Source organism: Strigops habroptila, chromosome 9 (assembly GCF_004027225.2).
Source record: "Strigops habroptila isolate Jane chromosome 9, bStrHab1.2.pri, whole genome shotgun sequence".
Lineage (NCBI taxonomy): Eukaryota > Metazoa > Chordata > Aves > Psittaciformes > Psittacidae > Strigops > Strigops habroptila.
Window position 1 is genome coordinate 11146125 of NC_044285.2, and position 27618 is coordinate 11173742.

Here is a 27618-nt window from a genome sequence, read left to right on the forward strand (position 1 = left end):
CAGCATTTGTTTTTGTTGAATCTTTCATAACAAGTCACCCTTGCACAAAGATACGTCAGACACGTAGCTGGAAGGAAAGTTTTCTTGCTTAGCATAATGTATTCCTAATGTTTTCCTTGGCCTGTAGGTGTTCCTTCAATATTATAATTAATTACAACATTAATAATCCTATTTGAGAAGAGTATAAAACTTCTCATGTTTAGCAAAATCCTTCCAGTTTTCTGAATGCTTCAGTTTAATCTTCCATTTTATAGGCCTCTGAACAAAAGAATACCCAGCACCCAAAGAGAACTAGCACTGCACAGCCCTGCAGGCGTTGCAGGGTTCCTACCCTGTAATGAAACAGCTCATTGCTCCGCCTGGTCTTACTTTTATGACAGTAAATGGAAAAGAGAGGAGATCCACTGTAACCAAGTATCATCTTTATTTCGGTTTCAGTTTTCCTTGTCAATAGGTTTTGGTAAATCAGTGTTTATACTGAAAGATATTTTTACTATGGAAGGAAAAAAAAAAGACTTTATAATCAAAGAGTGTTTGTTTAATCACTTCTTCAGAAATATATTTTGATAATAGCAACTGCTCGTTACAGTAAAAACCAGCAAAGGCATTCATTTGCTGTGGCATGGGAAGTACTGCCAGTTCCAAATGCCCTACATAGTTTCAGAGTTTTTACGTTCTTCAGGCCTCAACAAAAACCAAAGCTCCTCTTCCAGGTTTGGTGGCAAACAGACTGTTCTTCTCCAGTGCTAACCTTTGGACATCACTTTGGTAATAAGCTTTTTTTACATCTTTTAGGAAAGCGTTCAACTTGTCAGTAGGCACCATTGACACAGTGCAGCCACCCCATCCAGCTCCAGTCAGACGTGACCCGATGGCCCCAAATTGCCTAAAATGAAATAACAAAAAGAAAAAAATCATGTAAAATAAACCATAAGGGGGTAATTCGTCATATAGGAAATTTCTATAGGAAACATGTGAATACTTTACTCAGAACACATCTATGTCATCTGATTTTTCTGAAGTATACTTGGTTGTATGTGACATTACAGCAATTTGCAGTTACCATTTTGGAGGAAAAAACCCCGCGCTGACTCTTTAAACTGCACTATGGTCATTAGTCATTTCTGTCAATTCCGAGAGTCACCCTCGTTTATAATGCTTCAGTATCAGCTGTTTGGAGGATCACAGCACAGCCACGATGAAGAAAGCAGGAGAAGAAAGGAATTGCGTTAGCAACATTCATAAGACATCAGAAGTGAAAACAGAAATACATGACAAAAATAACAAAAGAGGGGTCATAAACTAATTGCACAGGATGTAGGCATGCAAGTCATTTTCTAACGTGGCAAAGACAAATAGTTCTATTCTTCCAGGACAGATCTAAAACACGCTGAAGATTCACAGGCTTCTGCAAGGCTGCCGAGCGTGCCAGTCAAGAAAAGGAGAGTTCAGAAACCCTTCAAAAGTCCTACAGAGCCACTGCACTCAAACATCTGTTCATGCCAGTGACAGAGCTGGGCATCTCTCTCCAGAGGAACCTCATGAACTTCACAGATTTACAGCAATAGAGGTAAAACAAGACTTTAGTTCCAAAAGAAAAAAAAATGCTCTTACTGAGGAGGGTGAATAGAAAGAACAATGACAAATAAATGACATCCAAAAATATAAACCATTCCCAGACTCAAGATACTGGCCTTCTAGAAGTGTTCTACAGCAAACCCCACGCCATTACTCTACAAGATTCAGGCACCCCCTCATTAGGATGTAGCGGAATTTCATTAGTTTGCTTACCCGTGTTCCTGATCTTTACCTAGATTCAGAAAAAGTAGGAAAATACCATGTAATAACCTCCTTTGGGACTTTTCTAACCGAGTCAGAACAGGATGACTTAGAAAACTCAGTTAAAATCTTATTTGCAGGAGATCTCTAATCTGATTTGCAAACAGATACTTTTGATACATTTCCAATAGCCAGGCATGGAGATTTACCAGTCCTCAAATGTGTTAGAGGGGAGACAGCATCATTTGAGTAACACTGGAAAATGACAGCTCATTCTGAGTAGGTTGTGGTGGCTTTTCATATGTGCATTTTATGTTAAATGAATCTGGTATACTGCTGGGTTAATAGAGGTTTAGGTCATATTTCAAGCAAGTACTTACATATGTGTTTGATTCTCAGCATGCTTACATCTCTTCTTGAACAGAAACACTTTCTTCAGTGTGTCTGTGTGGTGCCACCCTTCATATTGACTCGATTTGATGTTCATTCTTTATTTCCTGTTGGTGTTTTATTTTACTTATTGTTATTCCTGTAAGCCACTCATTCTCTGATGCAATTTTTATAGTTTCTGGTCCATGAAGCAACCTCCTAAAATGTGCAGGACCCAATTCAGTCTCGATTGCAATCAATAGGGAAATTCCCATTGACTTCATAAGGCCCAATCCACTTTTCGGAGTCAGCTGAATCAACTCTCTGTACTCACTTGGTCTGTTACCTCAGTCAGAACTTTGTATTTCAGATGGTGTCTGGCTTTTATTTTGGTAGGCAACTGAAATCCCTTCAGAATTGTTCTGAACCTTTTATTGATTTCATAATTCTCTGTGGTCATGCTCATGCCTCATTTTTACTGAGTCATTTTAAAATACTTAGTTGAAATAAAGCATAATGTAGACAGAAAATATGCCTGTCTCAGAGCTGAAGTCACTGTGTTTCAAAATACTGTGGATAACAGTTTCAAATGTGGGGATATGATTAGACACTTGGGACTTAATGCCAAGGAACTTTGCGTTTTGATGGGCAGCGCTGCAACATCTGAAACCCAGGCAGCTGATACCACAGGAGTTCAGAAGGGAGCACCTAATTCCACATCTAGTGGAGATGCAGTGCATGGGTGGTATGTTAAGCATCGAACACAAGGAAGTTAACCTTGGAACAGGCCTGAAATTCTCTTTCAAGTCTTCATCAGTTCAGTCCTATGCCAGACCCCTCTGGTGAAGTGGGATTTGTAGCCAGACACTGTTCTTGTGCATTGGCATCCAAATCATGTGTTTATGAAGAGGAATATGAACAGACAATGATCTCGTGGATGAAGTGCTCACCCACATGGCAGATGATGTGGATTTAATGTGTGGGGAAGTGCGCCGTGCACTACCTGGGCTGTGCTGCAGCCATCAGGACAAGTAATGGAGGGAGAGTCAGAGCATGCGAGAAAGAGAACAAGTCTGTAGCCCAGAAGTCTGGGGCACTCGGCTCCCAGTATTCACTGGATAAACAGAGAATTAGCTTATGAGAAAAAGGGTTGGGTGTGTAAATGACAGTAACAACATGTGTGCTGCAGCAAATACGTGTATGGGGGGACAAATTATTCTATTTTGTAGCTTAGTGTGCATTTGAATAGCATCTTTGATTCTTTCTGGCTCTGAAAGAGCTGCCAACTTCTTTCTGGAGGGTGTTCTGTTTGTTTTGTTGAATTTTCACACTGTGCCATGAATGCAGGCTTTGCAGCATTAGGAGACTCGTCAGTGGTAAGAGTCTTGATAAGATGCAGAGGTGTTTTGGCTACCATAAGGCATCTGATGTAATGTAAAAATCATATCATTTAGCCAAACCCTCTCTGATTACTTCTATCTTCAAATGCAAGAGGCATGGCTGGTAACATCAAAATTATCAGGATTTATACCACCAAAAGATGGAGAATAAGAGAATGAAAGTAAGTTATCTGCAGCACTCAAGGATTCTGAGAGATTTTCAGAAGTACTTACTGAGTTCAGGAGCTCAGATCCAAGTTTTTGTCCTTTATTTGTTTTGTAAATCTTCTGTGTTGCTTACTTTGAAAGTCTAACAGGTAAAACAGCTTTTAACAGCATGACATAGGTTAGAGAAAGTACAAGTCTTCTGTCTTTGCAAAAGGGAAAAAAACAACTGACCAAGTCGTGGTTACAGTTTTCAGCACTACAAACCGCAGCAAGTATGGATCCCTTTCTCTCTTGGCAGAGGTTGTAGAGTAAAACATAAAGATTTAGGCAAAACAGAAAACATCTGGATATGCAGATTATTCTTCACAGTTTAAACCTTGTAAGGAGAGAGCAGCCGTAGACTCAGGCAATTCTGTGGAATGTATTTTTGGAAAGGCTTTTTAAAGTTACAGGGCAGCTGTATAGCATTGTAAGTAAAGAATGTAATTTATGTAGTTCCTGGCCATTTCTGTAATCACCTCAGCCAAGCTTTCCTAGAGTGACTAGTGATTTTATGTCCTTTTTTTTTTAATGTACAACTTGAGAAAAATTAAGACTTTTTCCAATAGTTTCCAAAAATTAGATGCTGGCTTAAGCTGCATTCATCTAGATCAGCAATACACTCTTAGAGATCTAATCACAGAATAGTTGAGGTTGGAATGGACTTTAAGATGATAATTACAGAATCAGAAAAGCACTGAAGAATATCAAACTTCTAAAGGAGAAAGATACATTTCTTTGGAAATTCTCTTGGTGGAACAAGACTAAATTATAATGAACAAATAATTTACTTGTTTCTGTGCAATGAATGTAATAGAAAAATCCCAGATTAAGTAATTTTAAGATACTAGTTAGAAATCGTTTCACACAAATGACACTGCTGTGGTGCTCAGTTATGCTCATCACACTAGCTGTGGGCTCTTCTGCTGGTAAGTAACAAATCTGATGTAACATGGGCACACACATCATTTTTTTTTTCTTCACTATTTTGGTCCTTGGAACTGAAATGCTCTGATTAATTTTAATTTAATTTGGTAAAATCCTAACTGTGTACTCCTTTCCTTTGGGTTCTGTGGCTGGGTCTATGCTACTGCCTGCAAGCCAGTGTCACGATACCCGAGCTAGCTCCGAGAGCCCCAGCTGTCTAGCCGTGAAAGCACAGAGCTCAGCAGAAATGAGAAACAGAGAATTTCCATCCCCATGCTGAGCTTCATGCTGCAATAGGCAGTTGCTAGCATCCACAGTAGTTTATTTCAATGTAGCACAGGTAACTTCACACTGCAGTGCAGATCTTACCAGTTTTCCCCTTTTTTACTTGTTTTTCTTGACTTGGAACAGGATAGTTTTCTCCCAGCATTTCTGAGAACAGCCCCTATCAATGTGATTCAAACTGAACACCCTGAGTGAAGACACAATGACTAGTCACTTCTGCAAAGTTCAGTCATCAGGTGCTAGTGACTGACAATACCCAACACTGTAGTTACTCTACCTAAAAACAACGCAGATGGTAAGTGTTAAAGCTCTTTCTCTGTCAGTAGTGTCACGGAACAGGGGGTGCTGGTACCTTGCACTGGATCAAGACTTTGTAGCCTAAGATTTTTGATAATTCAGTACAGTGTAGTTTCTATCTTCAGCTGAGACTCTTGCCCTGCTGAGTGACTGTCATAGCTCATTCTACTATGTGATCATTATGTGATACAGTAAACTGAACGTAGCCTGTGAATTACCTACGGGATTGGCTCCCAACAGAAGGAACAAAACCTGTATTGCTAAATTACTATCAGGCTGCTGTCCAATGGCTGTCAGAGCTCCTCTGTGTGTTAGCACAAAACCAGCATGTGTATCACATATGCAAAATAATCTGTGGATGTCCAAAAGTCTCCTGTTTGGATTTTAAGTTTGTAGTTTTCTGGCTCAAAGGCCATTCCATCTTGTCTGCTGAAGAAATCAGACTAACCTAAATAATTACCTGTATCATACTCCTACCAATTTACAAACCTGCTAAATGGGTGTTACAGCGTAGAAAATCCACAGGAGTATAGAAGTAAGAAAGCACATGGCAAATGGCATGTTTGTAAAATTCCTATTTTCATTATAAACCAGACTTAGTTTAAAAAAAAGAAAAAAAGAAAAGCCAGTTGCTGGTAAAGAACTAGTATTTTGTAACTTTCATTTTCAGGGGGTAAGGTATTCATTTTTTTTTCAGCTTCAAATCAAAACAGTTTCTGTTTTCTTCAAGACTGAAAGATAGAGGATGGGATATTTGCTTCTAAAAGACAGTGAAACAATGTTTTTTGACCTCAGGCCTGCAAATGCTTCTGGCACCCTGTTTACCTTCTGGCAGGGCAGTAACCCTCTGGCTTGGGGCAGAACTTCCCAAACCAAGTGCACTCTTCTCCAAAGAGAAGCAGGAACCGTAACAGACGAGCAGAAGTATAAAGCTGGCATCATGAGGAGCTACACACAACCACCTGTGCCTTCCAGCTCACCTCATGCCATTTCTCAAACTCAGTTGATTCTGGCTAGAGGGTGTGAAACTGGGGAGGAATACAAGCAGAAGAGAAGGGACAAAATGACACCCAGGGAATGTGTCTGGGAGCTTAGAGGGCTTGTTTTACTATGACCAAACTGAGTTAGAGAACCCATCTAAAAGAATGAGGCTTATGCAGAGATGGAGGCTGAGTAACGTGGGGAAAGCTCAGACACGCAATGCGGAAAGGAGAAGTGGGGTGTTGGCCATTACAACAGCTCACACACCTTTTGCATGGTGAAATGCTGTCCAACCTATCTCATACCCTGGACAACGTATGTTTTTAATAGAAAAAAAATGCAACAGCATTTCACAATATGCCATTATGATTTCAAGGCAACCTCAGAATGTGTAACAGCTTGTTTATGCTGTTCCCATGGTGGTAGTTCTGAAATGGTTAAGAAATACCCCAAAAGTACCAGCGTTCAAATAGAACAACTAAGATGATGTTTTAAGAAAACCAGTCATGACTTCTACAACTTAAAAAAAAGAACAGCCAACAGTCTAACGTAACACTTGTGACGATGAGTCAGCCCAAAAGCAGAGACTGTAATAAAGCCATAAACTGCAGCTTTCATCTGAAAATATTACACACATGTCAGTAGGGAAACAATTGACCATGTAATGTCCCTGCAGGAGATTAATTTTGTAATAAGAGACAAGAATACTTTCATTTTAAAATTGCAATAGCCAGCAATGTCATATTTTCTCATCAATTCAAACAATATTCTCAACAGGCGATTACTCTTCCTTGTGGTCAGAACTTACAGGCAGATGTCTACCAGGCGATCCAGTTCAGGACAGCTGCACTCATACATCTCCCTGCAGCTGATATAGCTCTGGTTCATTAATTCTCCCAGCAGCTGGAGCGCATTGGCAGGTGCTTCGCTGCATATCTTCTTGAATTCCAGCACTCTCGCAGCCTCGCTGTACACATGCTTTGCACGCTGGTACAACTTAAAGGTGGAAACTAAACAAAACAAAAACCCAAAGTATCCAGTTATCCATTAATATTCACTACAAAAAGAACATACAAAAGCATAGCAGAATTACATTTTGTTAGTAATTCACATTCTAAATTAGAACTCTCTGGGCTGAAAGTCTTCTGCAAAAGCTCACCTACATCTTCTTTCACAGCCCTAATAAAACAGTAGTTAAAGGTCATCTAAATACAATGTACACATTTTTTTTCAGGTTCGTAACTTCATGCACATGCTCGGGTTATTTGCTCTATCACTGAAGAGACCCAGTCTCTCCTTTGACTTTGCAGAGGCAAGCCACAAGTTCAAGAGTTAGCAGTGACAGGCACTGGGGCATTTATCTAAAGCTTTCAGGTTTCCAAATACCAGCAAAACTGAGTCATGAGAACACCAATAAGGCCCCCAGCCACCAGGGTGCTGTGTGTGACTGCTCCAGGCCAAGCCCACATCAATTATCTAACTGTGCCAATGGACCTTTTCTTGAAAAATCAACCACCAAACCACAGAAACATCAAACACTTCTTTGTTTGTTTCTTGAAGCCGAGGTTAACAAAACTGCTATTATCCCTGTTTCCTGGTGCATTCATAAGGAAGCCTTCTCAAATGTTTTCACAATGATGCAGGCTCACCCTGACTGTAAATAATACTAGATTAGAGGTACAGTGCAGAGCACAGGTGCTTTCAGTTTGGTTTTCAGGGTTTATTTTTGGTTTATTTTTGGACACCATTTCAGAGTGTCAGTGCTGCCTGTGTGGAGGTGAAGAGATGTTGAGCCCAGACAGGTATTGCTTTAGTATTCACCTGCTGAGATCAAAGGCTAGTCCAAGGATTTGGGCTAAAATGTTTCAGTTGTGCCATGAAAAAGCAATTCCTCTGGGAAGAGTGAGTGTGGGGGTACCATGGGGTGTGCCTGAACCTGCATGGCCGTCAGGGTAGAGATGCCTCCACCAAGCCTGAACAGTGGGAAGGGGATGGTTGTGGTTAAAGGCTCCTCAAGCTACTCCTATTTACAGGAGGGTTTGGTTTGTGCCTAACACCAAAGAACTGATCTGCCTTTCCCAAGCTTGTGCTGTAGTTCATTGTTTATTCTCTCCCAATATAGTTCTGTTTGTTTTAATACCATGGCTGCTATTGAGGAAGTATTGTTCACCAGAAGCATGTGCGACATAATTTAATTTATGATTAAATTGGTTTGCTTGAGCTGTTTGGGTGGTAAATATTAGACAAGTGGACTTTATTCTCTATGGGGGGCACCTACTGCAATATGTTGCTTTATTTAATCACAGCACACTCTTGTTAGAGCACCTCAGAGCACCCCTCATTTTCTTTCTACACGCAAATTTTCCTTCAGAGTAACGTTTCTCTCCTCATTTGAGCTTCTGGTTTCTCTTGCTTTCTAAGATGGCTGATGAAACACTCACATAGAGGTAAAAGAAGAAGAGAGACAAGCCCTGTATTCAAAACAGAACTCATGATCTGACCCTGACACATGGAGTTCCTACTTGACTGTTCCGTGGAGACAGCCAAGTCCTGGAACCACTTCTGATGACTTCAGCAATCTACAATTGCAAGTGTATGCAGAAATCTTCCTTGAAAGGCTGGAAATAAGACTGTGTCCAGTACTAAGTCTCTCATACATCTCTCGTACTCCAGGCTGCAACCCTTACAAACTAAAACTTCATCTGTATAATCCCTTCATATTTCTCCATTATCAAGTGTAAATCACAACTGTAAATGCTAAAAATACAGTGCTGAGACACAAGCAGTCTAAAATGATAAACATTGAACATAGCAGTGTTCTGCTACTGGTGCTATTTATTTTGTAATCTGATACAGCTTGCTACTGAGAAGCCCTGTGCTGCTCTCTTTGAGCAGGCCCTCTGAGTGCCTTTCAAACCAGGACAGAAATGAGAAAACTGAGTGCCCCCAAGAAACATCGCCTTGAGAGCATCGCACGGGAAGAGCAGACTTTGGTTCCCATTTAGAGGTGTGTTTTACCCCATCGGATTTGCTGCTGCTGCAGTTACTTGCACTGTATTTTGCAGAGAGTTGCCTTGCTATTTTTGAGTGTTGAAGAAAGGCAGCTTGGCCTATTTTTAAGGATGGTTTCTCTTTAAATTTTCTTTTCTTATGAGCCATTGTTTTAGAGCAAGGAGATTTCTAAATGTGCATTCGTTTAGGGAATATCTAACGTTGCGTGAGAGATTGCCATAGCTCACACTCTCTTGTAAATCACCATTGAACAGTAGTAACCCAAAGAATGAACTGAAAACATGTCTGGTTTCAATTGTCAGGCAACAGACTTGCCAAAGGCTGTGATTGATTCGGAGACCACCCTTTGGTAGAGCAATGCTCCACTGGCCAGATTACCTTAAAAACTGCTGGGGTTGTGTTGTGCTCATCATGTTGGGAATTGGCAACCCGAATGGGTGCTCCAGCGACTGGCTGCCAGCCAGAAGATCCGAGCTGTGTCCTTGATGGCACTGGCTCCCTGGAGAGCCGCCCTGTGTAGGGGAGAACATGCTACCTTGACACTGGCTTTCTCTGGCTGCCAAAGCAATCCTTTCAGGCAGTTCTCAAGTGAGAAAGCGCGGCTGTACGTTATTTCCAGACTCTTGTGGACGTTCACCGAATACGGACCAGTTAAAGGCTGGTATCGTTACCTCAGCTATTGGTTGGTTATCAGCTGTGTTTTATTTCAGGAAATGCCATTTGTGTTTAAAAAACCTTTTTTATAGCTTGCTTTTCCTCTCTGGCAGTGGACTCTTGAGGCAAAATTACCGTCAGGACAGCAAACACCTCTGTACTCTCTACATACTATTCTAAAATAATGAAATGGTTCGCATATTTTTGGCTTTCAACGCTTAAATGCCTCTGGTAATAGAAAAGCCTTCTTGTACCTCTTCTGTTTGGATGGGTAGTCCAACTAACCATTTCTATATAATAAAAGATAGCAGAGCACACATGGTATTTCCAAGAATTACACCTATATTGGAATCTCCTTGCTACATCACAGCCTGTATATTAGCTCCACATAAGTAAAATCTGAACTAACAGGACATGCCGAAGAGCCCAGGAGGATGAGATTTTAGAAGACGGCAGAAACTCATCAGAATCTGCGTGCTTCGTGTGGCCGCATCTTTTACAATTAAAAAGGACTGATTTCTTAAGCCATACTTTGTCACGGTTAAAAGAAACAAAACCAAAGTGCACACAACTGATTAGTTTATATCTGAGCTAGGGCGGGAGTGCTCTGAAAGAGGAAAACTGAAGCCCTCAAAGTAAACTTTCCACTGTTGCACAGGACTGGGTTATATGGTCTCACCCTCTGTGGTATTCAAAGGAGAGCAAAAAGCAGGGTGTAGGGAACTAATGCCAGATTCTTAAAGGCATGTCGATCCTTAAATCTATTATAGTGTATGGAAATCAGGTACTTAATCTGACTGAAAATGTGAATCATAGAATGGTTTGGGTTGGAAGGGACCTTAGAGAGCACTTAGTTCTAATCCCCTGCCACGGGCACCTAGGGCTTGGAACGTTGGTTCCAATAGAGCAGGTTGCTCCAAGCCCTGTCCAGCCTGGCCTTGAACACTGCCAAGGATGGGGCAGCCACAGCTTCTCTAGGCAATAAATACACTTTCCTAATCCAGTAAACTCTAAAGGCTTGGTTTCTCCCACTTAAATTTATTTCTGAATTAGGGGTATAGGTACCCTCAACTCCATCTTCTGTCAGTGAAAAGGGCAGATTAGGGAACCATTTACCTCTCATGAGACCCAGATTGCCCTGTGGTACCCATCTCTCTGGTGACTAGAGAGGAACCTAAAAGCTCTGGTGTAATGAAACTAGCTGGCTGCCACGCTGAGGTAAAGCGGAGTTGTTCTAGGGCATGTCTGAAGTACCGTTCCCTCTCTAAGTGGATCTGTGTGATGCCCAGTGGAAGTGCTCTGCTTGTTTAAAATGATGTAGAGCCATTCGGACTGAGGGAGAGTTGTATTGGCTAGGATCCGGTCTCTGACCAGAATCATGCTCTCAAAAACTGTTCTTTGAAAATCATTATGCATTTTCTCTCTGCTACATTCTGCGTAGTTCATTGCCATGCAGGAATGAACAGTTTGACTTTAGACCTAGACACACTCACACAGTTAGAATCTCAGGGTCTTTTTTGTCCCCTCCTGAAAAGAAGGTAAAGAGATTGGGATTTATTTTGTATGGTATCAGCTGCACACAGAAAAAGTTTCTTGTGGACTTAAGTGATGGTGAGTAACACCTTTTATGGATTGAAACAGATACAGATCAGAAGAAATTAAAGTCAACCTGAAAAGTCAAAATGAGACCAAAGAAAATTTTAAGGAGGACAAGGAATCCTATACCTGGGCCTGCTCTTAGTGACATTTTGTCACTAAATTTTAGCATGTTTCACCTGTATTCAGGAACATCTAATCCACCTTCCAGGTCACAGCCTCAATAACTGTTTCTGAAGTTTCAAAGAGGACACAGTGAATCTTCTACAAGGAATCTCCTCCACTGTTAACTGCTTTGTATTACCAGTTCTCACCTATTTTTCAGAGAATGTCAGCAACTCTTGCTGACCCTTTGCCTAGCTTTGCTCTTCTGCAGAGGGTTTGTAATGTCATCCACAAACAGGTAGATTCAATTCACTTACAAACCACCAAATGCCCTTGAAAGAAACGGTGACATTTTCTAGCGCACTAATAGCTCATTCTGCAGCAAGAGCCAAGTTGCTAAGATACAGCAGACTAACGTTAATGAAAGTTTGTCCAAAATCCATATAAAAATCTCTTAAAAACAAACAAAAATCCTGGGCCATTAGTCCCAAATAACTGTGGGTTAATTAAATATTACAGAAAAGTTGACTGTGGGTTTTCAAACGTATGGTCATATTTTTAATTTTAGCTTTACAGAAAATGTGCAAACCTGTCCACTCCATTTACAGGGACTTTTTTCTTTATAATTAAGCATTGTTGCTTCTCAGCAACTCATATTATTTGTTACAAGTTCAACTTCAGCAGATTCCTTTCTTTAGAGGCTTCCTGTACAATTCTATCTGACCTTTAGCTAAAGACCAACCTCTTCAGGCTATATGTTTTTTTTCTACTTGCTTTGGCAGCTTAAGATATGTTTCACTGTAGATTAATGAGCTACACATGGCTGATGGGACTGTTAGAAATTTACAACAGGAAAAACTCACTGACGCAAAATCATGTAGGGGACAGTTTCTACCACCATTACTCATGTGGAATAGTACCCTTCTCTGTTAGGCATCCTGCTGATTGAACATGATGAGGGTGAAGGTTTCTGGCTCATAATGTATATAAGAAAATGCTGCCAGATGGCTTTAATTTGAGCCAGATTGTGAACCCCTACTTGAAGTGGGGAACAGTTACTCTACTGGGACTGCTCAAGTAACTGTTTGCAATCTGGCTTTCTGAAAATAAACCAGGGGACGAGTCATTGCTGGATTCAGTGACCCATTTAGCAGACACCTGCTTTGAGATTATGATAACTACTGGTTTAAAGTGATTTTTTTCTCCAGAGGAATGCTAGCTCCAGCAAGGCTTTTGCTACTAACCTAGGCCAGTGAGTGCCTGTGCCTAACCTGTGGCTCACCCCAAAAGCTGTCAGCCTCCAGGTAGCTGTACCTCCAGGATCTGCTTAGAGCAGCCACCACTCTGGGGCTCATCCCTACTAAACCGTGTTATTATGGAAGGGGATGGTTGAGGCTGGGGTAGGCATGTGGACCCTCAAGCCGGGAAGTGCTCTAAGGTCTGCTAGTTTGAAGGTAACTTCTGTTCATGTAAGACTCTACTAATGCATACGGCAGAGCTTTATGTATCCCCGAGCAGCCTGAGAGAACATCCGAGAGTTCACCTTCACGTACGCCTGTCTGTGCGAATAGAGCGGAAACTGTTCTTGCCCTGAGCTCACCATTAATACAAATTACTTGGCAGAGGGAATGAAAGGCTAGTCAAGCACCACTCACTGAAGCTACAGCATAGATTTAGAACTCTCTTTCCAGGGGACAGCTAGGAGAGCAGTTAAACAGCCAAATCCGCACAGCAAATGGATGCCTGCTCCTCCCATGGCGATTTCCTTCCCAGGTTCAAATGTCAAAATTAGATTACAGTTTTATACATGAAAAGGAAAAAGGGGTTTAAAAATATCTCATTTAAGAAGGAAAAAAAAACCACTTCATGGTTAAAGGAATACAGTGTTTTACAGGAGAATATCCTTTTGCGGTGAAGCTTATAAATACTTAATGTCCCACAGTCACCACACACTAAATGTTCTGTGAAGCACTCAAGGCCAAGCCAAAATCATGGCACAGTGCACCTTAGAAAGTAATAAATATTATTTTTCTAGAGATGTTCAGAAGCCACAAGTGCAATCCATGTGTAAACATCTGCAAGGGAGATTTAAACTCAGGATTTTGAGTTGGCCAAGGAACAACTGCACGAAGTTTAGAGAGGCTTTATGCACCATCTGTACTTCTCCAGACCTGGGGAACAACTGGGCTGTACAGTGGGGAACTGCAGAAATCCTTGAGTACTCATCTATAAAAGGGATGCAGACCTGGCCTGAGACTTGCCCAAAGCCTGTCCATGCCATTTTTCTTTGGAATGGGGAGTTTTAGCCTTATGCATTTATAAAACAGTACAGTACTGTGACTGAAGGAGTAGAGGAAGGGAGGTTAGACTTAAGGCTAAAATAGTATTTATGTAGCACTTTCAGATCCTTAAACATGAGACACAATGCCAGTACAAAACATTATTTGTAGCTATCATTGGGCTTTCAATAATACAAAAAATTAAAACTACAGACAATTTATACTCAGCCACAGAGAAAACTTAGAATTCAGTAAATTATCTAAACAGTAACTCTCATGCGAACACTGTACCCTTAATGTTATATTGTTATATTTTATCAGAAAAGTTGATAAAATAGTAATAAAAAGTGATAAAAAGCGTACAAAGGAAGAAGGATACTCTAAATGTTATAGTTTGTTTTTCATGTTGAACAAAGCAGTTCAACAGCATTCTGAAATTGTCTGCAGAGATTACTTATTTGTCAGTATGTTCCTCTCACATGAAGCAGCCAGGCATTGTCATTAAAATATAGTGGGAAAGTAGAGGGGATATAAGAAAAATATTTTTGTCAAACAGCCTCTAGTTTCCCAAAGACAACACAATGTGTGATTGGTTTGGTGTGTAACAAAAACAAACAGTGGATCTAGATTCCTCCTTTCTGTGTCTTGTTTCTTTTTTACATATAGTTTTACAGAAATCTGTTATTTAATTTTATATTGTACATGCAAAGAGACTTTGGCATAAGCCATTTTAATTGGCCTTATCAACTGAAATCAGGGTCATGCAGGTTTAAGAGATTCTGTTCAGCAAACATCTGCAAATGCTATTCAGAGCCACGGTACGAAATTTCCTTTGAGTTTCTTCTATAGCTTTTACGTTTAAATTTTGTATCCAGACTTTGGGTTTTGGGAAAAAAAAACCCACCAAAAAACCCCCCCACCTATATAAACAATTCAATTCTACAGAACTGTAGAATTTTGTTTTATAAACCAGGTATAAGGATTATAAACATCTGTAAGTTAGTAGTCTTGTACTGCTTCATGAAGGGGAGAGTAAGGGGACAGCGTAGAAGATTTATAACCTTGTAGCTTCCCATGAAAACGCTGCAGAGTGCAGGTACATGGTTCAGGATATTCCTCATGTACGTACAGCACAGAGTTACCATAACTCTTTCTACGGAGATAAAAGGCTGGATTAAGACATCATTTTCTATCCTGGTACCCTCTGGCAGTGTAATTAGACAATAAGATAGTTTGATACTCCCCGATACCACCAAGGTGCAAAACAGGTTTTAGATTCAGGACCTGGTCCTGAACTGTTCCAGATATACGGATTATTTAAATATAAGCATCAGTGTACATAGATATGTGACTGATTTATATGCATCAAATACATGAGTCCCTGGAAGTGGTCTCGGGAAGGACTGGCAAGGATATAATTCAGCTGCAGAACAGTAGAGGTATTAAGGTTACAGAATGGGAACAAGGAAGTAAGGGTTATTTTAAGTTCTTAAAGAAAGATTCTGATCACAACTGGAAACCTGTTGTGAATGTAAATGCATTATTTCATAAATGCTCTATTATTCAGTATTATTAGCAACCCTACTATATGCATCCAGGATCCATTCCATGTCTGCCAATGCTCATGATTATTCCATGCCAATGCATGGTATAATCATAAGCAGTAATCCGTGGGAAATACTTTTTAAATAGTAAATTGTTCATCTCCACCAACGTCTTCTTTAAAGAAGAAACAACACTGACAGTGACAGGAACTCTCTCAGGAGAGACCTAGAGGACTTGCTACCCAGTGCATGTCTTATGAAGTGATCATGTATTTATCAATTCAAAAACAGAAACACAAGCCCATCTGTGCTGGTCTCTAACACCAGTCAAGGGAGAGCAAACAGGATTCATTTTAATGATGCTGTAACCATCCAAAATGTTTGGCTTTGTTAGAGCTATTGCCTAAAAAAGGAAGCCTAGTTTAGACTTTTCCCTAGAATAAAACCTGGGTTATTTAGAGACAACTTTCAGTCAGCACAGGCTCGTCTCAAACAGTAAATGATCTGCTACTTCTGCTATTTTAGAAACAGTTCAATCAAAATCCAAGTTTTGCTCTAAGTTAAAAACTAGAATGAAAATCGTGATATTGAGTCTCTCACTGGCCACCCAAGATTCTAGGGAAGTATTCTGGGAAGACTTCCACTTGCACTACTTATTAATACATAAACTTTTTACGTAATGCACACGTTGTACACTAAACCCCACCATTTCATATATGCTTACCGTCTCGCGTGTTTTGACTCAGGATCTGAGAGCGGAGCTCCTCCAGGCTAATTCCCAGGCATTTACAAATTTCCTCTGCGCTGTAAGGCTCAGGATGTAATACCTCCTCGACAATGGTCAGCATTTCCTCCAGGCTAACTCCTAGCTTAGTTTGCACATCGTGGAGTCTCAACATTTTTTCCCAGTCCAAGCCTTTTGACTTTGAAAGAAGCTAAAATTCAAAAAATAAAACAGAAAATATTGTGCCTTCCTCTTTAAGACTATTGAATTGTCCATAAGCACAATTAAGACCCATTTGCTCTTTTCATTCCTTAATTGGGAACCATCAGAAGCTACTTGCTATCAATACATAGCAGATAATCATTATATTTATTTATAAAAGGTCTGTGAATGACAGATATTCTTCCCTCAAATCAGGTGCTGTCTGTAAAAGCCCTACTGGTATTATTTGTGTGGTATCAAATCAGTGATTTATCCTTTTCTATGGATGTTGTTACTTCAAAGCACTTAAAGACCTTTTACAATCACAGACAATTGCTTATGCAAATGTTACAAGACTGTAACAGTAGAAGTCCCTAAGAAGTCTGTTTCTGTACTGTTAGAGTTTGCTCTAACATTTAAAACTCACTTTGACCTTTCCAATACATTCCTGGAGTTTCCTGATGAACATTCGTGGTTGTTATTAAAACCCTTTCTCATAATAGCCTTAAAAATACGAAGCAGGCATGTATTTTGTGTGGGATTAAGGCTGTAAGGGTGTGAATTAACTGTAACCTCAATCTTTAGAGTTTAAAGTAAATTTTAAGTATGTTCTTTTAACATCCAATTTAAAGGCAGTTGTGAGCCTTGCAGGAAGGTTATGATGTGTTAGTTGGAATCTGCTCTGTTCCTACGTGATTGCTATGATGCCAACTTGTTATAGCTATATCTGTTTTTCCCACTCCAGACAACTATGTCATGCTTCGTGTATATTTGTGGTGTTTTGGCAATTGACAGTAGTTACTTCAACACACCAGAATTCTAAAAGGAAATATGTCAAAGAGGCTTTATTCTAGAAGGTTGCTCCATGTCTTGATGCTCTCATGTGCCTAATGAAAATGGTTGAGTAAAGCAGTTTTCCTCAGAAGGTGGAATATTTTTAATGTTATGACTTACATATTAAGTGGTCACTGTGGGATCCTACTGATGTACCACCTTTAATTGTAAGAGATTACTACAGAGTAAGACCCAGATTAGCTGATGTGCTTTTAGTGTATTCACAGGCACATGACATACCTCCAGTTCTGCACCATTTGAGATTAAAGCTTCCAAGTGTGCCAGATCAGGCTGTATGATTGCAGACAGTTTAAACCAGAGCAGGAATACCCATGAATGCCATCCTTTTCCTATTCAAATCAGTGTTAAAACCTCTCATCAACAGGGCCAAGATTTCACCCAGGGTGTTTTGTTATTCTTTCCAATAAACACTGGGTTTGAGTGAGATTGGTTTGAAATAATTTACGTCTCAATTCAGCAAAGCCACTTAACTTCTTGGGTTAAAAAAACTCATGGGATTTACACACATGTCTGAAAAGTTTTGCTTGGCTTTGTGCAAAGTTAAAGAATGAAATTTAAGCAGATGTGCTGCCCAACTATCTGCTACAGATTCTCACTCTACTGCTCTCCTCCAACAGTGCTTTTGCAGGGGCTCTCCCAGTTTTGCTTTACTACAGTATATAAAAATTAACTACTTTTGGTGCCATCTAGTGACTTGCTAAGATTTATGTGAGGCTTAGTAGAGCAGAACAAACAAAATCCAATCAAAATCCTAATCATATGACTCTGTCACCATCTAAAACACAGTTTTGTATATTCAGTGGTAGAGGAAGAAGCACTAGGGGCAGATGCAGAAAGCAGGGGGAGAAAATTTTCTTGTAAAGACTGCTTAAGTCACTTCTGGTCTGCTTTTCAAAGGCTCCGAGTACCTAGAACTCCTTAGCCTTTATGTAATTGTATTTTAGCTTACTTATTGGTAAGTTAGAATGACAATTATTGCTTCCTTTGTTTTACTTAAATACTCACTATCTCTTATGTTGGTGCATGTTTGTGACATGTTCTTAAATTTGCTTCAAGATGCTAAATGAATGGAAATTTTTTTCCTCATACTTTAATCCTAACACTCAGCATCCTCTAGATATTATTACCAGTAGTTAGACACAACTAAGAATTTACAAATAAACAGTTTTATAAGGCAACAAAAATTTTACACTTTTTAAAATAAATAATCCCATGTAGAAACCTGTCACGTGTATTGTCACGTGTTCCTGTTTCTATATTTCAAGGGAGATGCTGTATCTTAGATGAACTAACTGCGCTGGGGATTTACAGGTCAAATGTTCCAAATGGAAACTGACCCCATCAGGCCAGTGGGCAGGGCTTAGCTGGAAAGGTCTGTCCTGCTTATAGCAAACTTTCAGTTCTAGCAGCACCTGAAAAAGTGTTACAGGCAAACAGAAATGGTTCGTGAAAACAGTCTAGCTGCAGCAGCTCAAATTGTAATGGACGCAGAACAAAAATGGGAAAAAATCCCATCTATTTAATGAACAGTAGTAATCCCAACACTGATCCCACAGTTGGATATTTTCTTGATGATCTCTGACTAGATGGATTAAAGATGTGGACATCCTGCAGCTGGCTCTTAACTGCCAGGATATAGCATCTGTAGGCTTCATTGTTCAACACAGGCACACTGCAGAACTGTAAGCAGCTGAGAGGAAAACATGCTTAGTAAATGATGGGACAAATATAAATAAAATTTGACTAGGAGTAAGTATAGGAATACTTATATAGCAACATCTTTCTTACACTTTACATTTCTACAACAGCATCGGAGCATCTTTCCACATTTAACAAACATGAGTTGATTAACAATATGGCATTGCAGTTGCAGACATTCTTGGCACTGCTCTGTAGCTGACAGTGAAGTGAACCACACACAGTGAAGCAGGGGAGAGCACAGCATTCGCTAATGCTCATGTTCATCTGCAGCACCTACTGTGAGAGTTTTCTGAAGTACAAGTTAATTTCCTTTGGAATCATGAGTGTTCTGCAGAACATAAGTGTCTTTAAACATACTCTTTAACAGAGTACAGAAAAGCACTCAGAGACTACAACAAGAACAGAGAAAGAAACAAATCCTAATAATCAAAAGAATGATTATCCAGAAGGGAAGGGAAAGGAACAGAACCTGAGAAAGATAATTCTGTGAGGATGATCAAGGGGTTACTTGCTGTAGGACAGAGTGACATCAAAATATTCTACACTAATGCCAGCAGGGATAGGTTGTGTTGGCTGACATCTTTACTTACATGGAGCTTCCTGCAAACAGTATGAAATTCTAGAATGACCTAAAGCAGAAAGGGGAAAAAAATCCTATCCTAAGGCACTTACCAATGAGAATTTCTTTTAAAGCATTACTGCGAGGCCCAGCATGTTATTTCATAGTTCCATTAGCTTAATGGTGCTTAAAAAACTTCCCTGCTTCCGCTTACATACCTGCCCTCTTTCACCCCACTGTGACCTCTTCCTAAACACAGGGGTTTTTCCTGGCTCAGTGTATTTTTATAGTGTGTGCAGCTTTCCATCTGGATAGCATGTGTATAAAAACAGGCAGGTGTACGTTGTTAGTCTCCTTAAAATCAAGCATCTGCTAAAGGCACCTTTTTGGAGATTGCATCATAGCTAGCAGGAATGTTAAAAACCAATTATCCTTCCTTACCACCTTTTCAGTTTACTGCATGGGACCAATCATGTAAAGCAATTTAGAAAACTGTGATTCAATTCACAAAATGTGGCCTGTGGTACAATACTTCAAAAGGTTTTACAACTCCGTGCATTGCTCTCGTTTGCTTTTTGGTTTTTTTTTTTAGACTACATCTTCTGTGAAGGCTCTGTGGTTCCTATGCAAAAAAAAAACCTCCCAAAACAAGCTCTTGCTAAAATACCGACTTAGTCAATTAACTCTTCTAAATGAGAGGTTTATCAGTTACACCAGAACCAACACACAGACAGGTCCTTATCTTTCTTAATGGCATAAGAATCTTTTTATGAACTTCAGTGACAGTTTTAACTCTGCTCACTGCTGCTGTTATTTGCGCCGTATGTTATATACACCTAAAATGCAGCTACGTTCTTTATACTTGCATTTAAAGCCCATTTAAAAAGTCACCTGAAGTGTAGCTTACATCCTCAAAAAATATCTCCACACGGTATTTTATATTACATTTTGTCCACATCTGAGCACTTCAACTCTTTTTTTTAGCATTAACTATGGTAATTTTTCATAGAATTATGATGCCACCAGATGCTCAAAGTACTTTTGAGTATTGCTTAGATTTTGGCAAAGTGTTTTCTGGCAAGGAGTGCCATGCTACGATCTTTAAAGCTTTCATCTAGATTTTCTGACCCAATCCTGTTCTTTCACACAGCACGCTATTTTGAGTATAACTGCAGTGAATCTTTATGCTTGCTCCTCGCTTAATCTAATCAAAGAAAAATCCACCGTATTCCTGTAACAAATTCAAATCAAACACTACATCTACATATCCCTAACTGTATGGTCTACAGAATCCAGAACTAAAGTGGAACTTAAATTTTTCATGTTCAAATTCCATACATTTTAGAGCTAATTGCAAGCTGTAAACTGGCAGCACAATCTAAATGTTGAGGTTTGATTCAAGCCTGGTTTTAAACTTTGCACTGACATACATGCTGCTGTTCAACATTTCCAATATTACTTCCAGGCCTCCAACTAGCAGCTTTGATGTCTTCTAAATCCTAGAAAATACATATCTATTGCCATATATAAACGTGTGACCACACTGGTTGCTTTCCATTATTTGTCATTATTCAGCTTTAATTAGAAACAGTCTATCTTCTTAACTGAGAATATTTTTTGCTGAAAAATAGACTTACTTTGTCTACTGAAATATAATATAAAATATATTTAATAGAGCTAAATCACATATCTTCTATTTAAGGGCACAGTCCTTGCACTTTCATTAAACTCAGCAGGAGTTCTGTTTCTGCAGAGATGGACGTGTCTGGTTCTGGAAAGAAAAATGCTACTTAAAGTAGCACCTAGCCAGGTGTTAAAGACATGACTGGTCAGAAGTGAAAAAAAGCACGTATTTAGATGAAGGTTTCATTAGAGTTTGACATAAACCATATGTTACCTTTGTAGCCAGACGACACTCCATTACCCTAATATTGTAATGAGAAGTTGCTGCTTTATTCATTTCAACACAACTGTTAGCAATAACAAACGCTGCTCCACTTGGAAGTCTAACATCAGTTGCCCTCAGAGGACTGAACTTTATCAACTTGGCCTATTGAAAGAAAAATGAATGGTTAGTTTTAATTTACTACTAGCTAACAGTGCACTTAGTTCTATAAATCAAATGCAAATTTGCATATGTTTTCTCTCTTGAAAATCCAGGGACAGTTAAGGCAAGAAAACTGACATGAAACAGCGAGAAAAGAGGTTTAACCCCATTGGCCAAGTTACACATACATTTCAAACCTTCCCCTTGTAGCTGGATTTTAAAATGTTTCCATTAAGTCTTTGGGTTTTTTCAGCATTTCACAGAACCCCACCCAACCTATTTTTCTTGCCTGTTTAAGACAACAGTTTTTCTTTGATCTACAGAAGAGTACCAGGCCTGGCTGAAGCTAATGTGCATGCCACTAGAAACAAGGGGCTTCACATTCCCTTCCTCAGTGTCCATCTTTCCCTTAGTTTTCTGGTTTTCCACTAAATCAAGATTAGGCCACAGAGGTACAGTACAGTACCAAAATTTTAGGATTGACTGGAGACAGTGATCATGTTACATATGGGCAATCAAACAGACAAATGAAATAAAACTATATATAAAACCGTAGTTACAGTCTCCTTCCTTCTGACAGGAGACTGCCTTGCCTTACAGATGCCTTACAATGGCTGCATAAGATGTTCCCAACATTTGCGACCTTGTCATGGAATAAGCTAGGCATCCATTAATTAAATATTTCAGGATCTTATGTAATCAAGAGATTAAATTCACATCTGGTTTTTCATTGGGATAAATTGTAAATCATGTGCCCTGCTTTGGCTTCTTAGAATAGACTGTAACTCTGCAAGCAGGGATGTCTGACTGGTTTTGGCATTGTTCACCCCTAGAGAGTTCCTTGAGCAGCTAGAGTGCTAAATAAACAATGACAAATCCACTTGTACATTATGTACAGCATGTGTGTTAGTCCCTGCCATTGAGATTCCGGACCACGTCACAAAACTACTATCAAGACAGACATGCTTGCTTACATTTAAATATACCCTTTAAGAACTGCTACATTAGATCAGAATGTACCACTAAGCTGGTCCAGTGTCCTGTTTCTGACAGAAGCCATAAATGGGTATTAGGGGGAATATAAAAATAGGATAGATACAAAGCAATCTTTTTCTTGGGGTATACTTTTCCAGCTTCCCATAAGCAAAGATTACGGTGGTTACACTCACACTGGAAGAAACATCAGACTATTACGTTTAGCAGCTACAAATAGGCTAAAACTCTTATCAGCGTATCCAAAAAGTTCTTTTTTTGAACCCTTTTGCTTTCCATGACATATGGTATTTCTCAATTTAACAATGAATGTTTTTGGGGGGAAAAAAAAAAAACAAACTTCCTTGTTTGTTTTTAACAAGCTGTTTGCTAATATCATTGTGTTTTTATTAGTTCTTCCACTATAAAAAACACTGAATTCTCAATTTACCTTCTCTTGACCATTCAGGGCTTTTACAGAGCTTCAAAATATCACCTGCAACAATACTTGTTTTCCAGGCTGAAAAGTTTTAAATTATTCAGTCAATGTTCATATAAAAAAAAAATAGCTTTGATCAACCTCAGTGTCCTTTAATGTACTTTTCTCATTCGTTTTTTTTCTTTTCAGATGGGAGGCCAGAAGTGAATTCAGCTGCAAGTGTACTGAAGTGAGGATACTTTCAGGTGTGTTCACAATTTATTCTCTAACATTTTCTTTTCCTTTTGATCCCCACCTCCATATATCAGAAGAGCCTCCACTTTATGATCATCTCTGTGTATGCCAGAAAAACACACTGCTTCCTTCAGGATTTATGTAGCTGTGTGTCTACTACTAACAGTATAAAGTGTGAAGGAAAGATCTAGAGCAGGTACAGGAAATGTGAAATTGAATACAACATATGTCTCATGATGGAATTAAATGTTTGGTGTAAAGCTAGGAAATAGCTTATTTCATACAAGATACGGCATTAAGGAATGAAAGCTGTAGGCATAGAATAGCACAGTTATAAGGAAAGTAAATGTTGTCATGAAACGCTACATTGATTTCAATAAAAGTATTTTGGCAGGTGTTAGGTTTGAACAGTCACAGTCCTGTGCACCTTCTGGGACAGTGGATGAACTCCATGGTAAATTCCACTGCAAGCACTCATGCATAACTTGGCAGGTCCTGTTTATCATTGCTAGTCCACCTTCTGTCACCACGTTTAAGACAGCTAAATGCCTTCTACATCAGAAACCAGCCACAGAATTGTCTGGAATTAGCAAAACTGGGAAAAAAAAATCCCCATTGTCTTTGCAACTGAACCTGGCAAAACTTCCTAGAACTTCTTGGTTATAAGACATTTCAAGAAAGCATTTTTGTAATAATTATCCCATTTGCACTGAATACAAGAACATACCAACCATTCAGACTTCATTACATCGGAAACATTCTAAGTTCAGTGATCAATGAGCCAAACAGTGTGGAACCTAGTGGTCTTCTAGAGTACAGCCTTCCCCACAGCTTTTCTTACCTCCTTCTTGTCATTTCTCATTTTCATCATCTTATTCCTTCAAACTTGTCATACTCGATTGTACACAAGTTTATACAATTCCTGTTTCATTTGCATACCAATACTAAGGTATTCCAGTTTCTTGTCTTTCTGCCAGACACACATGAATGTATTTTTGTTAACATGAATTAATATTACGTTGTTAGTTTAGATTACAAAGGTCCACATACAGTTCCTTCTTCTGCCAGAAAAGAGATTGACTGGTCCATTCCTCCACCTTCTGTGCCAATGTAACGTTCGCTCTTTGTGCAAATTTCTGCAAGTTCCACCTGAAAAAAACATTAATGTGAACCTTCAGCCAATGTTAAAGATGGTATTTTTATACTGCTTACATATGAACTAGTGAGAAAACAAAGGAGATGATGATACAGTTCTGAAACCATTGTCTCCCACACACCAAGTAGTGTAAGCTTGTATCAACCAGGATGCCACACGGCCCCTTTTTCCTTTTGTTCTGAAGCAAAAAAGAATCCACTATTCAGCCTGCACTGGACCCACCATAGCCAGATGCTTTTCAGAGTATCTTTGTTTAGATGCTTAACTCTTGCAGCTGTCCTCCTCTCACCTTCCTCATTCCCTTCACACCCTTCCCTCCCAATAGCCAATATTTTGTTGATATATTAGTTGAATCCATCTATATATGCACCTTGGCAGCTTGCAGAAAAACAGCGAGTTGTTACTTTTTACTGTTTAAATGCACTGGCTCCATAATCAGAATTCATGTATTAAACCTAACTCAGAAACCCTTTCTCAATATAAATACTCTAATCAGTGGTGCTTGTCATTCTGCTTGAGATACTGTACTCTGCTTACACTGTTTATCTGAACTAATTTGTAACTAGACGTGATTTGAATTCTTTTGTGACATTTTAGGCATATCTTTGTGCATTCTGGTATCAGCAGGTCAGAGGATACTATGGGAGGGTGGAATATCACTATGTAACTGTCAAAAATAATAATTTACAGTAAAGCTTTCAGCCATCAAGCCAAGTCAAAACATACACAAGAGAAGCCTTGGAAAATGGTCAAAGAACACAGACTAGTAGAAAAAAAAAAGTCAGTAAGTCAAAAGGAAAGCATCCGTGTCCACCTATTGTGACCTCTACCATTTTTTCTAGGCACAAGGTAACCACAGGCAAGATGGGAAAGAACTTTAGAAAAGCCATAGTCCTTTTTTCAGTCTGGTGGCAAAGTCAGATTCAGATTCCACACTAAGGATGTAGCATCACAGGATTGAAACAAACTAACCAGCAAGACAGGGACATTAGCCAGCACACAGCTGTAAAAGGCAGCAGATAGAGGCAGTAAATCACCATGCTAGGAGAGAGGTATGTGCAGAGTGCCTGCCTGCTTGCTCCTCAATTTCTGTAATGGCACCACAGACAAAGTTGTAAAATTGGTGCTTAGATCAATATAATCAGGCTGAACTGTTTGCAAATGCACTAACAACCAATTTACTCAGCTCACAATGCATTTAAAGCCAATAAGCCTCAGGCTGATAAGCAGTTACCAAAAGAACATTAACAAAGTTACTCTAAAACTATGCAGACTGGATCTCTTTGAATCAAACATGGTAAATGACCACTCCCAAGAAAAAGACCATTAATGAGAGAACACAGAAAGTACAATCAGCAAAAAGACTCTCCCTTCCTGCACTGCCTTTCCTTTGTGCATTTTAAAGATGAGCTGAAATAGAGATAATGCTTCTTTTATTTTTTCTTAAGAAAGTACAGGAACATCACACATTTTGGTGTTCTTTTGAATAAAAGCCATCTCCTAGTGCCTGACTTTTGCTGAAGATCAGGTTCATCAAAATTCATTTTTCCTCCTTTGCTCCATGTCCACTCCAAGCAGGAGTGGACTCCCATTTCCAGATTGAACCTTAGGCTTCTTCATCCCATATTTAACATCCAGTCACCATATGTCCCTGCTCCAGTACATGCTGAAAATGATTCTGAATGAAATGCTAATGAATGTAGTGATGCCTTTTTTTCTCCCATTTAATGCTAAATACTCAGCAACAGCTCCACAGAAGAGAAAGTATAAACCTCCACATGCAGCTGTCTCTAGATGCTCGCTCCTTTCCACATGTGAAGGCGTGCCTATTTACAAACATCTGTTGCTGGGATGTGCAAATGCTGGCATGTTTCAGCCGGTTCTGCTCAACCTGCCTTTCACCCCTCTGAGAACAGAGCAATACCACATCCCTGATTTTTGTAGCCATTGGCAGAAGACATCAGACTGGAGTTCATGAATATTACTCACTGGCAGCAACAGAAACTTCTCCACACTGGCTGAGAAGACCACACCAGCACACTGGTCATGCACGCTTAAATAGGAGCTGTGGCTGTGCAAACCTGGCGTGAAGTACAGCTCCTGAGGTACATGGTATTCTGTACTCTTGGACCCAGGTACCTGAGGTATTACTTCATCTGCAATTGTCAGATAAAGCTTTGCAAGGTCAGAAATTAAGCATTTCACCCTTCACTTAGTCTGGCTGCATGTCATCTCCATATACACATCAGCTACCACTTGATTGCTTAAATCGTTTAGATTTTACGATCCTGGGCTTATTAAATAAATATCAGGAGAAGTCTTACAGAGGAGGAATGTTAACAATTAGGACAGTGCCACTCCCCTGTCCCTTTACATGGTTCTGTGAATTGTGCCTGGTTAAGCACTGGGCCTCGCTTCGTCCCAGCTCACCAGCCGTGCAGCTGCGGATGCCGGGCTAACAGCACTGTTCGAGCTTGAGCAACTTTTGTTTTGAAACTCAGCAAGGATTGGCAGGACCACCAAGTAGTAACTGGCAAGGGTTGAGAAGAACCCTCTCCACAAGACAGCCCAAGGCATCCCTGAAACATTATTTGGTTTCTAATTTAAACAGGCCCTTGCTGACACAGGCTGGCCTTCCAACACTCGGATGAGAAGCATGTGAATGGAGAGGAAATCATCATCTGTATAGAAAGCAGTTTCTACTTACTGTTGAGACAAATGGGCAAATGTTTGCCTTATTGCTAAAAAGAGTAAAAGGGCAAAGTTCAGAGGAACTGAATTGTAGCATTGGAAAATAATGTGAACACTAAACTGGAGAACATTGTGTATGTATCTGGTACTTGGAAAAGGATGGTCCTATGACTGAAACAGTGAACCAAATGGGCTCCATTGCTAGCTCCACATTAAGTTTCTTGTGATTCAGGGAAGGTCCCTTTACTTTACCATGGCTCCATTTCCTCAGTAAAATGAGCATCTTCCACCTCTTTGTAATTACTAATTGCTACTTGGGGTTCTTAGAAGACAATGCTATAAATATGTGTGACTTCATTACTACAAACCGAAAAAAACCCGCATTTTGCTACACAAGTTCTCTGACTTAAGGCTTCCACAGAAAATATCTGTAAGGAAAAAAATTGCTAGAACCATGTAGTCAAAGGAAGTAACTTCTGCCTATTCCAGAGCAATGCCTTGTTTCCGTTCAGCTTGCAACACTTAGAAGCTCTTTAGGGCAGGTACTGTTTGAATCATCTGTTATTTATCTCTCTCCCTAGTGTATGTCTCACCTGTAAAAATACAGAGCTTCCCAAATCCCAGA

At 39.6% G+C, this 27618-nt stretch overlaps 1 protein-coding gene across 7 annotated transcripts in view; it reads right to left on the minus strand.

Moving 5' to 3' along the window:
* Positions 1–400: 400 nt before the first annotated feature.
* GALK2 (galactokinase 2) overlaps positions 401–27618 on the minus strand; it is a 49759-nt gene continuing 22541 nt past the window's right edge. For 6 of the 7 annotated variants that reach the window (XM_030498175.1, XM_030498174.1, XM_030498171.1 and 3 more), the window contains 5 exons: positions 24197–24295; positions 21352–21504; positions 16139–16349; positions 7033–7234; positions 408–886 (listed from right to left, as the gene is read on the minus strand). In XM_030498175.1, coding sequence (XP_030354035.1) covers positions 679–886; positions 7033–7234; positions 16139–16349; positions 21352–21504; positions 24197–24295 — 873 coding nt within the window. In that variant the 3' untranslated portion in view covers positions 408–678. Of the gene's footprint in view, positions 887–7032; positions 7235–16138; positions 16350–21351; positions 21505–24196; positions 24296–27618 lie in introns of all 7 variants that reach the window. The other variant, XM_030498170.1, reaches the window with a different exon arrangement.